The sequence below is a fragment of the Engystomops pustulosus genome, chromosome 1, assembly GCF_040894005.1.
Source record: "Engystomops pustulosus chromosome 1, aEngPut4.maternal, whole genome shotgun sequence".
NCBI lineage: Eukaryota > Metazoa > Chordata > Amphibia > Anura > Leptodactylidae > Engystomops > Engystomops pustulosus.
The window spans coordinates 268336926-268354188 of record NC_092411.1 but is presented as its reverse complement, the minus strand read 5'-3'; the positions used below and the strand labels follow the sequence as shown (position 1 = coordinate 268354188).

Here is a 17263-nt window from a genome sequence, read left to right as displayed (position 1 = left end):
CATGCTTATACAGCCTCGCTGGGCACATCTACCCAGAAATCCTCTGACAAGTCATCAAACAAAGACGAGATTGAATCCAGACAACACGTTCTACCTAAAAATGTGCAATAGCCCTCAAATTAACCCCTTCAGTCCAGCCCAGAGACCCACAAACCAGCAGGAACGGGCTCGGATACGGCATTTTTCAGATATTTTTCGAGTAAGCACCGTACTCCTTGCTGGGATACATTCGCATTCCGAGATTAAATACCATATGGTTTCGCAAACCTTCGGCTTATGAAAGTTATGAATGTATTGATAGCTGTAATCAGAGAGTCTGGCGCGTAATCTAGGCATGGGAAATGAATATTGTGGAAAATTACACAGGTGAACAAGAGACCCCTGCGGCTATAGAAAGCAGAGTTGGCTCGGGTGTTCAGTAATCTATAATGTATATTTAGAATACACCTGTACATAGAAGCTAGAATTCTGCTCTAAATGCAAGTTTTAAGTCATGTTAAGTTTTTAAAATTCTATTTTTCTATTACTTAGTTATTTTGTTTTTGTCTTAAAGGACATCTACCACCAGGATGAAGGATTGTAAACCAAGCTCACTTAGATTCTGGTGTGTGCCCCCACTGGCAGGATCTGCTATTCTTTTAGCTTCCATTTATAAATAAATGTTTTTCAAAATTATGCAAATGGAACTCAGAGGCTCCGGGCTCCATAGATGTCAGTGGAGCCTGGAGCCCCTCGGACTCATTTGCATGTCTATAACATGCTGCCTGCAGATATGACACTATGTTCAACCTGCTCAGCTCCTCCTGGTGTATAACATGCTGCCTGCAGATAGGACACTATATACAATCTGCTCAGCTCCTCCTGCTCTATAACATGCTGCCTGCAGATAGAACACTATATACAATCTGCTCAGCTCCTCCTGCTCTACAACATGCTGCCTGCAGATAGGACACTATGTACAATCTGCTCAGCTCCTGCTGCTCTATAACATGCTGCCTGCAGATAGGACACTATCTTCAAGCTGCTCAGCTCCTCCTGGTCTATAACATGCTGCCTGCAGATAGTACACCATATACAAGCTATTTGGCTCCTACTGGTCTATAACATGCTACCTGCAGATAGGACACTATGTACAACATTCTCAGCTCCTCCTGCTCTATAGCATCCTGCCTGCAGATAGGACACTGTGTACAATCTGTTCAGTTCCTCCTGCTCTATAACATGCTGCCTGCAGATAGGACTCTATATACAAGCTGTTTGGATCCTCCTGGTCTATAACATGCTGCATGCAGATAGAACACTCTGTACAACATTATCAGCTCCGCCTGTTCTATAACATGCTGCCTGCAGATAGGAAACTGTGTACAATCTGCACAGCTCATCCTGCTCTATAACATGCTGCCTGCAGATAGGACACTATGTACAATCTGCACAGCTCATCCTGCTCTATAACATGCTGCCTGCAGATAGGACACTATGTACAATCTGCTCAGCTCCTCCTGCTCTATAACATGCTGCCTGCAGATAGGTTACTATTTATTATCTGCTTGATTCCTCCTGCTCTATAACATGCTGCCTGCAGATAGGACACTATATACAATCTGCTCAGCTCCTCCTGCTCTATAACATGCTGCCTGCAGATAGGTTACTATTTATTATCTGCTTGGTTCCTCCTGCTCTATAACATGCTGCCTACAGATCAGACAACATGTTCAAGTTGACAGGTCCCTTCAGCCGAGGATATGCCCTTTTGTTCCACTTATTTTCCCAGGAAACATCTATGGATATTCTGGAGATGCTGATGACCTCAGAGACCATAACAAAGTAAATACATAAAAGAATAGGTGTTTTCAGAGCTTTTTCCTTTATAATGTCCTCTAAGGGTTAATGTATAGAATTTCTGCCCCGGCCTTTATAAGCCTCGGAGGATGTATTTCACAGTCATAAATTTACAAATGCCCTTTATTGAAGCACAAGAGAATTTACAAGAAGTGCAACGTGAGTTTTTTTCGTCTGTCTTTATTTGCATTCAAGCTGTCAGGTCGATTTCCCCCGTGTGTTCAGCCCTGATGTCAGCATTCTGCATACACGTAACAACTATTATAGACTGACGCTATTATACCGGGAATGCGATTATATTCTCAGAAACAATCTCCTGGAAGACAGTACTGCTACACACCTGTCAGTATGAGGACTATAGTGTATCGATATACTGCTCAATACGCCCTATTCAATATTATTTAGGTTTCTGGTTATGGTCTCTGCAGTTAAATGCACTGCTCTAGGTCGTCCTCGATAGAATTTCATTGTGTGGGTACAATAGGGACCACGTATATGGTCATATATGGGACTTTTTGGTTGACTATCCTTTTAATAGTCATAGATCCAGGCACCGTGACTGTAATAATATGCTCATATTTTATATCCATGGCCTCCTTTCTAAAATCAACTTGTAAAAATATGCTAATGAGCCAGGAGGGCTACTGCGGGTGTCACCAGAGCCCCTCCGTGCTGCAGATTCACAGGCTGTTACATTGAGCAGTACTTGTCTCCCCAACCCCCTGCTCTCTCCCTCTGCCGGTGTAATTCAGCAACTGCAAAAGGTACAGGGAGAGGGGAGACCTGCTCTTAAAATGTGGAGGAGCACTTCCCCCCTACCTCTGTATTCTGAAACTTCCAGTTCTGGAGTGAGATTACATTAGACAGAGACGTGCCAAGCACAAGATGAAGTGGGAGCCTGTGACAATCTAACAGCCTGTGAATCTGCAGCATGGAGGGGCTCTGGTAACACTTAAATAAAGCTTTTTGGATTCAAAGCTTTAACTGCAGATATGATTTATTGATATGTATATTATAATGTTTTCTTTTGTTTTTCGATCCCTTGAAAATTTCGGAAGTATATACAATATTTCACTTGTATTATTGTGATGATGTCGTATATTTGCTCTGATTGGTTAGGTGTGGGTTTTAATGTCCACATGCGCTGATATTGCTTATACTATGAGTAAGGCTCTGCTGAGCTGAAACGCGTAGGTTATTTTGTCCTCACCTTTCTTGCTAAGATGTATATGAAGTTTTTAATGGATTTATAAATGAAGGAATTATTGGATTTTACAACCGATGTGCAACAGCATTTTTTCCTTTTTTTGTGGACCATCTAACAGCCTGTGAATCTGCAGCATGGAGAGGTTCCGGTAAGCCCTTCATTATCATAAATTAAAAAGTTTTTTTTTTAAAGGAAGGAGGTCATGGATATGAAATAGAAGTAGATTACCACCGTCACGGTGGCTGGATCTATGAGTAAGTAGTAGATTGCCTTTAAAGGTACATACATACAGGACAAGTCTGTGTCTGATATTCCATTACAGGCAGTCCCCAACTTACGTACTAGATAGGTTCCATGGGTTTGTACTTAAGTTGAATTTGTATGTAAGTCGGAACTGTCTATTTTTTAATTGTAGTTCCAGACAAAAAATTTTTTGTCCTAGTGACCATTGGATTTTACTTTTTTTTTTTTGCTGTAATGGGACCAAGGATTATCAATAAAGCTTCATTACAGACACCTTACAGCTGATCATTGCAGTCTGGGACTATAGTAACATCCAGAGAGTTCACCAAAGGTCACAGGGGGCAGAGGGGTCCGTCTGTAACTAGGGGTTGTCTGTAAGTCGGGTGTCCTTAAGTAGGGGACCGCCTGTATTTTGAACCTACTCTACATTCGTACATCTGAAGATAAGAGACAAAACATGGTACTAGCACAATACCCATAGAGATCTTCATTCCTTAAGCCTATGTTTCAAGGCTGCACTGATGTCTATGGGGGAAAATTGATGTTCAGTAAAGGATAGTACGATTTTTGTGCTTTAATTGGGAAGTACAGCTTTTATCTCATCCTGGGATAAGTCAAGCCAAGACGAGAGTTAATGAAGGACACATTTGTAATATATAGAGGGTATAGATATATCTATATGTATGAATATAAGCACCTTTACCTATTCCCAGCCCTCAGTATAAATAAATAGTATAATAAGTCATTGGCACATGATAATAGCGGCGGCAGCAGCTTCATTCAGCCTCACGTAATTTCCTGACGGCAGCTGCCAGCAATGCCTCATAATTACCTGCATCCAGAAATAGAAAGCTACTGAATCAAGGCAGAAAAAAGATCATTGCATCTATTATTAGTGGAGCGCCACAAATAGACACCGCTCCGATTTTCCATGTAGATTTAGTTGAATCCATCAGTGGTCGCAGTCGCATGATGTAATAGTGTGCGAGCAGAGACTGCAGGCAATGGAAGGGAGATTTCCAAGCATATGGCTTTACAGTGGGGAGGTCCTATGACTTGTAAGCATTTGCAGATTGCGGTTCTATAGTGAAATAATATTGTTTCTGGTCTTTATGTGACTTGTAATCTTCCAGTAGCTTTCTTCGCTACAGTCTCCGTAAATTTTGCCCTCTATGTTCTTTTCAATAGAGACCTAGCTGCTGTAACTCACTGCACCCCCTCTGCATAGATCATGTTTGCTTTTGCCAATCGTGCTAGTAAGATTCAGCAGAAATTTCAGAGAAAGTCAACCTATTAAAGGGGTTGTCCGAGACTACTGTTTGTTTACAGGGGTCCGGAAGCCCCTGCTCTTGCAGCTTCACGCCGGCTAACCCACCAGCTGATACAGCACTGGGACAATCGTTGGGTGGGCGTGCTCAGCCATCCGGGAGCTGCAAGAGCGGAGACATGGACAAAGCATGGCCCCAGCACTGGACGAGGTAAGTACATTTTTTTATGTAGGCCACCTCACTATATTTAGGTAGTCTTGGAAAAACCCTTTAAGAATGGAAGGAAAATGATAATGTGATGAACCAAGATTCAGACAATGATTCCTAAACTCCAGCCCACAACAACCCTGGCTGCTTGCCTCTGCGTATCCAACTGATACGGGACAACCATGAAGACAATCTCACCCTAGGCTATTGTGCAGATACGTAACAAGACAAACAAATGGAAAAAAACAATAAGGGGGTCGTAAACAGTCCGGTCAAAACACACAAGAAACTCAATTGCGAAAACTGAAGAATAGTCACAAAACAAAGCCAAGAATCAAAAACTAAGAGATCAGAAAATCAAATACAACAGAACAGAAAATAAGTTAGCACAGAATTTGACCAGCAGGGAAAGAGCTGAGCGCAGGATATTTATAATGAGGGGTAACTCTGCTCCAGGTGGTGGGAGCAAGCACTCACTGTCACATGGTGTGAGCTCTTGCTGGTCCAGAACCTAGTAGCAGAGCGAGGAGTGTGGTGAACAAAACTCGCAACCAGTCACTATACCATAGTTCACACTGCTGGATGGGAGGGAACCAAAGGATAAGTCAGAGTTTCCTCAACCTATTAGTGTGAATTGAGGAAGACGCAGACACAGATGTAGACTAGTTAGAGAGGCACTTTTTTGGGGATAAAATATATTATAGTCTTTTTAAGAAAAAAAATTATTTTTGATATTTGAAATATTTTGGTAAAATATTGTGCACAATGAATTTTACTAATTAGGTGCCTACTCTGCACATAGCACCATCACATGCCAAGAGTGAGTGCTAAGTGAATTCACCCCAAGTCGTAAGAAAATTCTGGGTCTCTGCACCCAGCTTGATGGATCTTTAAAACAATTCATTGAGTACATACATTAAGGGTGCGTTCACACAATGTTTTAAGGCTAGCCGATTGACGTCACCCAGCTTTCCCATGCCACTAGTAAAATGTACAAACAAACCATGGGACTCTTCAGTGGAAGACTCTGTTGTGGGAATTCGGAACACATGTAGGCAATTAACCTTCTCAGGACCCGGAAGATCTTACTAAGGGAGAGAAGGGATTTACTACTTAACCACCGCCAGAAACCATTATATTCCTATAATTACATCACCGGCAGAGGGGATATGTTACATTATGGAGCTTCCCAAGTTTCCACATTTTTCCCAGGACCCTCTGTATTTTTAGTGCTTTAGACCTTTAACCCTGAATGTTTATTTTCCTAAGCTCTGGAATTAACATGGGGAGAAGACACCTGCTCCACCGCAAACTACACTTAAGTGTCTTTAAGGGTATATTCATACATTGAGAAAATTCCTGCAAGTCAAAATCCATCCTTTATGTATCATATTTATACATCGGTGTCCATTTTTGGTCCAAAACCATGTGCCTTTTGGGATGTGTTTCAAAAAGTTTTTATGGGGTCCTGGTATCAGATCTGGGAACAGGTCATCAGTATCAAAAATTGTCCCTGGCCCATAAACTACTTTGAAGGGTCTTTTCATCTATAACATTTATCTCTTATCCAAAGGGTGATCATTTGATCGCTGGGACGCACAATGATTGCAAAACATGACTTGAAAGTGAATGGTTCAGTTAAGTAGATGCTTTAATTCCTAACCATTGGCTTCTTCTCCTCTCAGAAATCATCTTTTCATCCCCATCGAAGGGGATGGATTGGAGTAAATCCAAAAGTGCTCCATTCCCCTACTGAACCTAAAAGCAAATACAAGTCACTGGGGGTCGTAATACTCTGACCCACAGTTATCTTACACTTCTGTCGATATGGGGATAAGAGTACATTGTGGGAAAAATCCCTTTAACTAAGTGTTGTATAGCAGTAAAGTATTTGTATCTGCATTTTACAGCACCCAGCGCCTGGAGCCGGCACATAAAATATGGTAATAAATATTTAGACGGCTGTTAATAAGCGCATAAAGGAAGTGATCCGAGCGAGGCTAAGAAAACAAGGTTACACTCATAATGTAGTCCTCGAGCAAAGTCGTAGCAACAGCAACAGGTCATTGACTACTGACAAAAGACATACGAGATGGCATGAGCAACACCACGAAAAATTCTAACCATGATGGCACCGAACAAAGGGGCTACATGCTAAACAAGCAGGACCGTCGTCCTTCATTCATCACGTCAACCCAAGATCAGAAACCACCAAGGACTGGACTCCGATACATACAATGAGACAAGCCCGAGAGGTGAAACGGCAACGCTGGGGATTGAAAATAATGTTATTCATATGCTCAGGCAAAGATTTTTAAAAGCAATATAATGATTGATAGCAGGTGATATTTGCTGTTGCTGAGGAACCTTTGATGATGTAAACTTTGAGGTCCCACTAGGAAGTAGCATCAATTTCTACATGTTATTTCCTCCTGGGCCAAAAAGATCTTTGATGATGCCATCATAGGTCCTTCAACAACAGAATTGCTTAGCCTCACCTACCCCTTACCCTGCTCTGATCATCTACAGTCTCCTATGCTGATGTATCGGAAACTAGATTCCAGTAAAGAACATTAGTGTCATGGAGACGAAGGAACTCGGAGTATCGGAGATGACTGTAGATGACTATGAAACTTCAAGTCTTTCGAGTGCACAGTTTTCTGTCTACTTCAAAAGCGTGGCCTTGAAGAACCAATCTAAGGTCGCCGTATTTCTTAACCATCCCACACTGAGCAGGACAGTCCTGGATTATCAGGTCTGTACCACTCTTCTGACTGGCAGCTGGTATGACCCTGGCTTAATGGTGAAACAGGGAGCCGTGGCCGCACTTGTCAGTAGGGTGAAGAGTTAGGTGTGGATAAAGGGCAGGGTTTGTTGTGGTGCCCTGTGTGTGATGAACTTTGTCTCCCTCTTGTAGGGTCCCATTTGGGTGCCATTACACTTGCTGCGGGTAATGTATACATTTTGCATCTTGGTTTAGTCCCTCCTCCAGTCAAGCACCCTGGCACCCTAACAAAACACAAATGAGCAACACTGAGATCAGCTTTAATATTAAAACTACTGGGGCGGCGATGTACCGGGCGATTTATTCCAGACATAATAAAGGTGCAGGTAATTCATGATGAAGCCTTTGGCTACATTCACAAGCTGAGATTTATGTACGGCTCTGGAGATATAAAGCCGTCTCCTGTGTACAGTTATGACTGCACCGTAACCAGAGTCAGCATGAAGCCAACACCGGCCGCCACTCAGTTATTGACTTTTACTAATAAAATATTAAGTTCTTTCTGTTCAGGCATATATTTTTCACTACACAGCAGCATATTACTTGCAGTTGTTCATGTTTTTTGCATGTCTTATGTGTCATATATACCAGAGCTGTAGGTTTTTCTTCCACAGGGATTCATTTTCTCTGAGAAGGCGGGACTTAAACAAGTCTGTGTAGCATAAAGAAGCAGTACACTGTATAGTAGGTAGATCCAGGGATGCATCAGCTATGATGCAAGTTGAGCATCTTGCCTCAGGCAAGCAAGATGGGGGGGCAGCGTCAGGGGAACTTTCACCTGCTACAGAGCGGGAGCTGCCCCTTAAAAAATAGTGTCTTTTCACACATGTTGCCAGTATGGATGTGAGACACTGGGGCAAATTTACTTACCTGGTCCAGTTGCAAACCCCAATTCGGACGGTCCGACGAAGATGAAGTCCGGCGTGATTCACGTAGCTCATGCGCCTGAGTTCCTGCATCCGTCGCTTCCCCGCCGAGGTCCACCAGAGTTCACCTTCTTCTTCCCGGTGCATGTAAGTGCGCGTCTTGCGACACAATTCGAAATGTTAAAACCTGCATGTTGTCTGAATCCGTCGGGTTGTCTGGCGGCCCGCAGCGCCCCCCCCCCCCCCCCCCCCCGATTTGTGTCGTGTGCAAGCCGGCGTCGATGCGCCAAAATCCTATCGCCTGCACCAAAATCCCCTGTTAAATGCGGCGTAAAACAGAAATCAGCAGGAAACCCGATGCGCTCCGCAGACCCTTAGTAAATGAGCCCCACTGTCTGGAGAATCCAATTACTGAAGAAAAAAAAAGATTTATTGCTACCGGATGGGGCAGAGAAGGCGCCGTTCTATAGTTTGCCTCAGGCAGCAGAGTTTTTGCGTTCACCCCTGGATAGATACTACCTATAGGTACAGTATGTAGCTACATATACTAATACTACAAAACATATGTACAGCTGAATAGGGGTCTGATTGGCAGAAGGGTTTCATCAAGTTCATCATATATTCCCTCTCCACAGAGAATACATTTATGTTCTTCAGGGCATTGAGGGCCTAAGACTGCAAACCACCCCAACCCACAACATACCAGTGAGACGTCCAGGTTTCGGCCTACCTGGAAGTCGTTGGAGTACAGGATGGTACTTCTTCCTGCGCACCTTACCATTGACTTTTATGAGACTTCCGAAACTTGGAAGTCCCCCTGGTATGAAGCAGGTCATGAAAATTTGTGTTACCCTATTCTTCAGGTCATCACACCATACTCTTGAAACTGAGCTCGGCTGAGGGTGCATGTGTTCGGAATGAAGAAAAGCTAATGGTTGTGAGACAACAGGAATTATAATCATCTAAAATTTGGGACTATTTGCACCTCTATTCCTTCTTCATATCCTTCTTCAATAGCCATTAAAATACACAAGTCCATTGTGAAAAAGTTGGAGAGAAGTTTTTGGCTACTAATTAGCCAACCACAGTAAAGCTTTCATTTCTAATAGTGTTGTTGGACAATGAGAGCTGCACTGTGATTGGTTGATGTGCGAAACAATGACAATCGTCTCATTCTGATGATGTTATAGGCAGATTGTGATTATGGTGTACATCTCCACATGTAATACAGGCAGAGAGAGGTCCATTTGATAATGTAGAAATAATTACTTGATACATTTTCACAGAGAGACATAATAGAGCCAGGGGCTGTCATGGGGTCGTAGAGCTGTGCCCTCGGCTGACACCAGTCCTTTATCTTAGTTATTGTTCCTCCTGCCTCACGTGCGCTCAATAGTAGCAATGTAGAGAGTTCCCTTCTCCAGATATACTCAATACTACACATAACTAGTCACTGCCATACATAGGGGTCCGAGGGGCACACCATTCTCATGTAAACCTGTTGCCTCATGAAATAATATTAGGTAAAATCAGATTAAGCAAGACGTTACATTTCTTTCAAAAATGTTTTAAAATTATTTCTAGATATGGTTATTATATACTTGTTATGGCGCCCCCTGGAGTACTATGGATTCTTTTCAGAAAGTCCACCGATTGTAATGTATATTGTAATGTATCAAAAGTATCTGGTCACACATGCTCCGGTTTCATTGTGCATGTTACCTAGCTTGATCATGAGTATTTTTATCATTGGCACAATTCACCACAGCTGCTGCAGAACATAACAATACACTTCAGCTGCTACAGAACCTTATATTATATACCTCTGTTGCTGAAGAACCCCATAATACTCAGATCAGCTTTCGCAGAACTTCATAATACGATGTTCTGTAGCAGCTGGGGTGTATATTATGATGTTCTGCAGCAGCTGAGGTGTGTAGTGTGATGTTCTGCAGTAGCTGAGGTGTGTAGTGTGATGTTCTGCAGTAGCTGAGGTGTGTATTGTGATGTTCTGCAGCAGCTGAGGTGTGTATTGTGATTTTCTGCAGTAGCTGAGGTGTGTATTGTAATGTTTGTCAGTTGCTGAGGTGTGTATTGTGATGTTTGTCAGTTGCTGAGGTGTGTATTGTGATGTTCTGCAGTAGCTGAGGTGTGTATTGTGATGTTCTGCAGTAACTGAGGTGTGTATTGTAATGTTTGTCAGTTGCTGAGGTGTGTATTGTAATGTTTGTCAGTTGCTGAGGTGTGTATTGTGATGTTCTGCAGTAGCTGAGGTGTGTATTGTGATGTTCTGCAGCAGCTGGGGTGTATATTATGATGTTCTGCAGCAGCTGAGGTGTGTAGTGTGATGTTCTGCAGTAGCTGAGGTGTGTAGTGTGATGTTCTGCAGTAGCTGAGGTGTGTAGTGTGATGTTCTGCAGCAGCTGATGTGTGTATTGTGATGTTCTGCAGTAGCTGAGGTGTGTATTGTGATGTTCTGCAGTAGCTGAGGTGTGTATTGTGATGTTTGGCAGTAGCTGAGGTGTGTATTGTAATGTTCTGCAGTAGCTGAGGTGTGTATTGTAATGTTTGGCAGTAGCTGAGGTGTGCATTGTAATGTTTGGCAGTAGCTGAGGTGTGTAGTGTGATGTTCTGCAGTAGCTGAGGTGTGTATATTACAATAGGCAATTTGGTAGTAGCTGAGGTGTGTAGTGTGATGTTCTGCAGCAGCTGAGGTGTGTATTGTGATGCTCTGCAGTAGCTGAGGTGTGTATTGTGATGTTCTGCAGTAGCTGAGGTGTGTATTATGAGGCTCTGCAGCAGCTGAGGTGTGTATTGTGATGTTCTGCAGCAGAAGAACACAATACTTACATCAGCTACTGACGAACACACCTTAGCTACTACAGAACGTCATATTAGACACCTAAGATGCTGCAAAATATCATAATACACACCTCAGTTGCTGCAAGAACCTCATAATACACACCTCAGCTGCTGCAAGAACCTCATAATACACACCTCAGCTGCTGTAAAACATCATAATACACACCTCAGCTGCTGCAGAACTTACACACCATTGTTGTGTTTATCCATGTAGCAGTATTGTGCTTGTTTGTCGTTTGGCACAGAACTAATACAACACATGACATTATACATTATAAGAGACATGTACATCTTGGTATAATGCATTACTCATACGTAAGGGATTCCATTTTGAAAAACATATGCAGGGGTGGATTGACCCATAATGCAACTCACGCATCCGCATGGGATGATATTTATGGTGGGTTTGCTCACATAAGATACATTTAACATATAGGGACTGGTAAGTTGTACCAAATCATTGGATACCTGGAACATGTATTGTATCCATAGCCTACGCAGGGTTAAATTTGCTAATATCCCCTCCCCCCATTAGGACTGATGAAGACGCAGCAGTCAGGCCGTGTTATGCAGATAGAAGCACTTTGGCTAAATCAACGTTTCAGCCCATTTGACATAGTGCACTGGTCACGCTTTTGTTGGCGTACAGAGCCCCATGCAGAATAAAGTGGCCATTAATTAAGTTGACCCAAAGCTAATGATTGATCACATGACCAATTCTTTCAGGACCAAGATTACGGCTAATTTTAGAAAATTGATTTTTTTTTTTTCACTTCTAAACTGTGATCTCACCGACACCGAGAGCGAGCGCGTCTGATGAACTCCTAGCACAAGCTGCATCCTATTAGCCCGGCCCCGATGTATCAGACATGTTACCACTAGATGTATCCAAGCCCCACTGACTTACCACATCATAATTAGTGACGGAGAAAGTCCCCCTCTAATTGCCCTATTAATGAGGATAATGAGAGTCGTACTACACACAGGACCTGATTCCTACAGACTGTCCTGAACTTACACACAGGCCTCCGGATATTGTCCATTATAGCATAAATTATATATAAGTAAATATATAGTACATTATAGCATAGAGAACGTATTGTAAGTAAATCTGGAAAATCCCAAAAATACCACATATTTACTCATATACATAACAATAATTACTGTGCATTGAGTGGACATGACCAATATTACTGATTTACTGGAGAAACTTTGATAATGTCTTTGATAATAAATGTATTATTATTAACAACAATAATAAAAAATTTTATTATTATTATTATCATTATTATTAATGCCTGATCTGGCTTAAGGGACAAGGGCCTTTCTGTAGGGGCTCTTTCACATTGGCGTTGAAATTTACCTTCAGTTGCTCATCCGCCTAGTTTTGTCTCCGTTTTTTTTTCCATTTGTCTCTGTGTCCGCAAAAATAACCCTGAAGGTGTAACGTTGCTTGGAAAACATCACACCTGGTTTTCAGCCTCATCAGTGAAAAAAAAAACGGATCCGTTTTTTTTTGCGGACCCATAGAGTTCTATTGCCTTCCTTGATTCGCATTAGTGAAAAAAATAGGACATGTTTTATAAATGTTTCCATGGATAACGGATCAGTGAAAATACAAGCCAATGTGAATACACTCTTATACCAGCTACCAGTGTGAATACACCCATAGAAATCAATAGCTTTGTGAGGCATCCATGGAAATCACTGTACCACAGACATGAAAAACAACGGCAGTGTGAAAGAGCCTTACCTCTCAGTCATTGGGAAGGCCTGGAAGTTTTTTTAAAAACAAAAAAAAACAATTTACTGAGAGCTCGGCCTCTGACCACCATAAGGCCCGTTCTACACTTGCGAGTGTGATGTGATGAACCCTCCCTATATTAATATATATTAATTATATTTGTATATGATTTGTACAGAGCTACAGAATATGATGGCGCTATAGAAATAAAGATTATTATTGTTATTAAAGTAAGAGTATAGAAAGAAAGAAACACATAATGTAAAATGTAAGCACAAAAATGACTTCTTCTGCCGTCTTCTTCCTCTAGAGATAGAAATAGATACTGGAGTATCAAACGCCAAATTCTAGGAATTTTACAGTACAATTACATATCATTATTATTTTTGGAATTATTGTTTAATATTATTATTGATTAATGGTTCCATATTTTAAATGTTTTTATTATGTGATTGAATTCATAATAATTAATAAATAATAATACTAATGATAATAATGAATGATTCTATTAATATTTTATTATGTTTCTTTAAATATTGTTATAATTGTTTTATTTTGTTCTCTCCATGCTCCCAGTAGTCATCTAAGGGTTAGATGACTGACCGAGGGCCCCACACTTGATCCCACCCCTGCAGCATAGTAACCCCCCCTAGTGGTGGAAGCTGTCACTACGTAGAGAAAAGTTTCCTGGGAAGTTTCAAAACTTTCCTATGACATCAACAGTTCTGGGTCATAATTTTTTCTTTCAATGTAGAAACATTTCCATGCAAAGAAGTCACACAGATACTTCCAAACAGCCATCAAGGATTTCTGTTACTTGTAGTCCTCCTGCTTCTGATAAATAAACAGCCTGGATGAATGAATAGGGAGTGAGTGGATATGTATTGAGCCTCATGTATATCGCCTGGTTAAGAGGGAGGTGGAAGTTAAATTGAGACCAAAACCCCCTCCAATGCTTGACAGGAGATGAGTGGATACAAGAGAGCAGGACCAGACAAGATGAATCCTTCCCATTGACATATTGATGGTCATCCATCACCTAATGAATAGACCCCTGATGACCTGCATACACTGATGACAGACAATGCAACAATAACAACACTGAGTGCAACAATAACATAAATAACACCAGATAACTTGTATCTACAATAAGTAATTGTGTATAACAGACATTATAACAAATCATAGAAACAATGTTGCAGCAGCTCCCCCTGGTAACTGGGAGGACATACATCAGCTCTGACAAGTGTCACCAGAGATTGATGGGCAGATAGAGAAGGAGGACATAGTAGTAGTAGCCACCAGATACAACACTGATACAAGCTCCGGGTAGTAAGTACACACATGCTACCATAGAGGGCATATCACACTGCTCAGATATAGAGGGCATATCACACTGGCTCCTGCATGGAAATAGGCAACTATTGCATAGACCTGAAAGTGGGCATATACCCTGTAATAGACTCTAAAGTGGGTATATAAGCAGGGGATTGGTATTCAAAACAGGAATATAGGGGCATATAACACAGACAGCACATAAGTGGGTTTTGGGGATTTATTTCTAGCATATAGGTGGGAAATTATCTCCAAGGCAAATAACACTCACAGAGCATTATATACATATAGTGTATACCAGGTTATATAACACTGGCATTATATACATATACTGTATACCAGGGCATATAAAACTGGTAGTATATACATATACTGTATGCCAAGGTATATAACACTGGCAGTATATACATATTCTGTATACCAGGGTATATAACACTGGCAGTATATACATAAACTGTATACCAGGGTATATAACACTGGCAGTATATACATAAACTGTATACCAGGGTATATAACACTGGCAGTATATACATGTACTGTATACCAGGTTATATAACACTGGCATTATATACATATACTGTATACCAGGGCATATAACACTGGCAGTATATACATAAACTGTACACCAGGGCATATAACACTGGCAGTATATACATATTCTGTATACCAGGGCATATAACACTGGCAGTATAAACATATACTGTATACCAGGGTATATAACACTGGCAGTATATACATGTACCGTATACCAGGGTATATAACACTGGCAGTATATACATGTACTGTATACCAGGGCATATAACACTGGCATTATATACATATACTGTATACCAGGGCTTATAACACTAGCATTATATACATATACTAGGATATATAACACTGGCATATATACATATACTGTATACCAGGACATATAACACTAGCAGTATATACATATACTGTATACTAGGATATATAACAATGGCATTATATACATATACTGTATACCAGGGCATATAACACTGGCAGTATATACATATTCTGTATACTAGGATATATAACACTGGCATATATACATATACTGTATACCAGGACATATAACACTAGCAGTATATACATATACTGTATACTAGGATATATAACAATGGCATTCTAAACATATACTGTATACCAAGGTATATAACACTGGCAGTATAAACACTTGGACCGGAACATATAGCACTAGCAGTGTATACATATATACCAGGGAATATAACACTCGTAGTATTTACACATATACCAATGCATATAATACTGGCGTAACATACACAGGTACCAGGGCATAGATTACTTGCATTACAGTACCAGGGCAATGAGGGCATATAACACTGGCATAACATACACTGGTACCAGGGGATATAGTACTACCATTACAGTACCAGGGCACATAATACTGGCATTACACACATATACCAGTGCACATATTTATTACTAAAGTTCATGAATATTTACCCGGGCATTTAACCCCAATAGTGCAAGGACATGTACCAGGGCACATAACAGTGGCATACCTGGGCATATAACCCTGGCAGAGCATAGGCATGTAACACAGGTATATAACTCTAGCAGTGCACAGATCAATACCAAGACATAACATTGGAAGTGCATAGATATTTACCCGGGCATTAATCCTGCTCCGGAGCATAGACATGTAGCAGGGGATGTAACTTCAACAATGCAAAGACATGTACCCGGGCATATAACTCTGGCATGTGGCATGGCATACAACTCTGGCAGTGCACAGATCTATTACAATGCAGTTAACTCTTTCAGTACACAATTCTTTCCCCCAGGTAGTGCATAGACATGTACCAGGGCATTTAACCCCTGCATGTACCAGGGCATATAACTCAGCTTGCCCTGGCACATCCAGTGTGCATGCCCTGGAGCTACTCAGGGTTAAAGGGAATGTAAGCATCTGTCAAGTGTTAGTTGAGGGCTCACTCACACTGCTGTTCTCCCCGGTCCAGTGCACCATGGCTTGGTTGTGTGAAGCATCCCCCTTGAGCACAAATGAGGTGCTGAGCAGTGAGATGTGGTCATTGCTTGTAGCCCTCCCAAAACGAGCAGCAGCATCCTCAGTAACCCCATTTCCATCAACTCTGCTCCCAGCCTTGAGTAGATCCCGAGTAGTCCTCCTGTGCACCCAGCCTGTGCCCTGCACCAGCTGCACCAGCAGGGAGAGACTGGCAAAGCACAGGATGCCCATAGGGGGTGGAAGAAGTGGCCCCCTCAGTGCCATGCTCCTCTTCTGCTGACAGGCTGGGGATGTGTATGCCAGATAGATAGATACTGAGGGAGAAGCAGGGAGAGGGTGGGATTGCAAACAAAGCAAGGTTTTTCCTCCTTACATTGGAGAACACTGAGCTCTCCCAAGTCCAGCTGTCACTGGAGGAGGAGCGCGGCGCCATCTGCTGGTGAGAGTGCGCACTGCAGCTATACATCACTTCCATGACTTTATAGCTCATCCCAGGGATCTAAAGCCTTTACCTACATCGCAGAGACACCTGATATCACATCTCCATAGGCACAAAGATTATCTCTGATGCCCAGAGCAAAAATGTCCACCTTGCCAAAGATTCATTCTTACCATACACTTTGGTCATGCACAATATCAATCGATTTTGAGATAAAAAGATGGGACATAAATGGGATAAAATAAAATTTTCTCACTATTTATTTTTTAGATTAGGATTTGGAGTAGAAAGATATTTACCCCAAAGTTAACTCCTTTATTCACCTGGGTATAGTGATGCCCAATATATGGACATTGTGCACCATATGGCGCCACTATAGCTTCAAAACCTCGGTTTAGTTGTACTTTTTTCGCTTTTTTACTCAGAAGTGCAGGCGGTCCCTGACTTACGAACACCTGAGTTACAGACGACC

At 41.7% G+C, this 17263-nt stretch overlaps 1 protein-coding gene across 4 annotated transcripts in view; it reads right to left on the bottom strand.

Moving 5' to 3' along the window:
• Nucleotides 1-16712, bottom strand: part of SORCS2 (sortilin related VPS10 domain containing receptor 2) — a 661827-nt gene extending 645115 nt beyond the window's left edge. For 2 of the 4 annotated variants that reach the window (XM_072126131.1, XM_072126132.1), the window contains exon 1: nucleotides 16323-16712. In XM_072126131.1, coding sequence (XP_071982232.1) covers nucleotides 16323-16616 — 294 coding nt within the window. In that variant the 5' untranslated portion in view covers nucleotides 16617-16712. The remainder of the gene's footprint in view (nucleotides 1-16322) is intronic. The other 2 variants (XM_072126133.1, XM_072126134.1) reach the window with 1 other exon arrangement.
• Nucleotides 16713-17263: the final 551 nt, after the last annotated feature.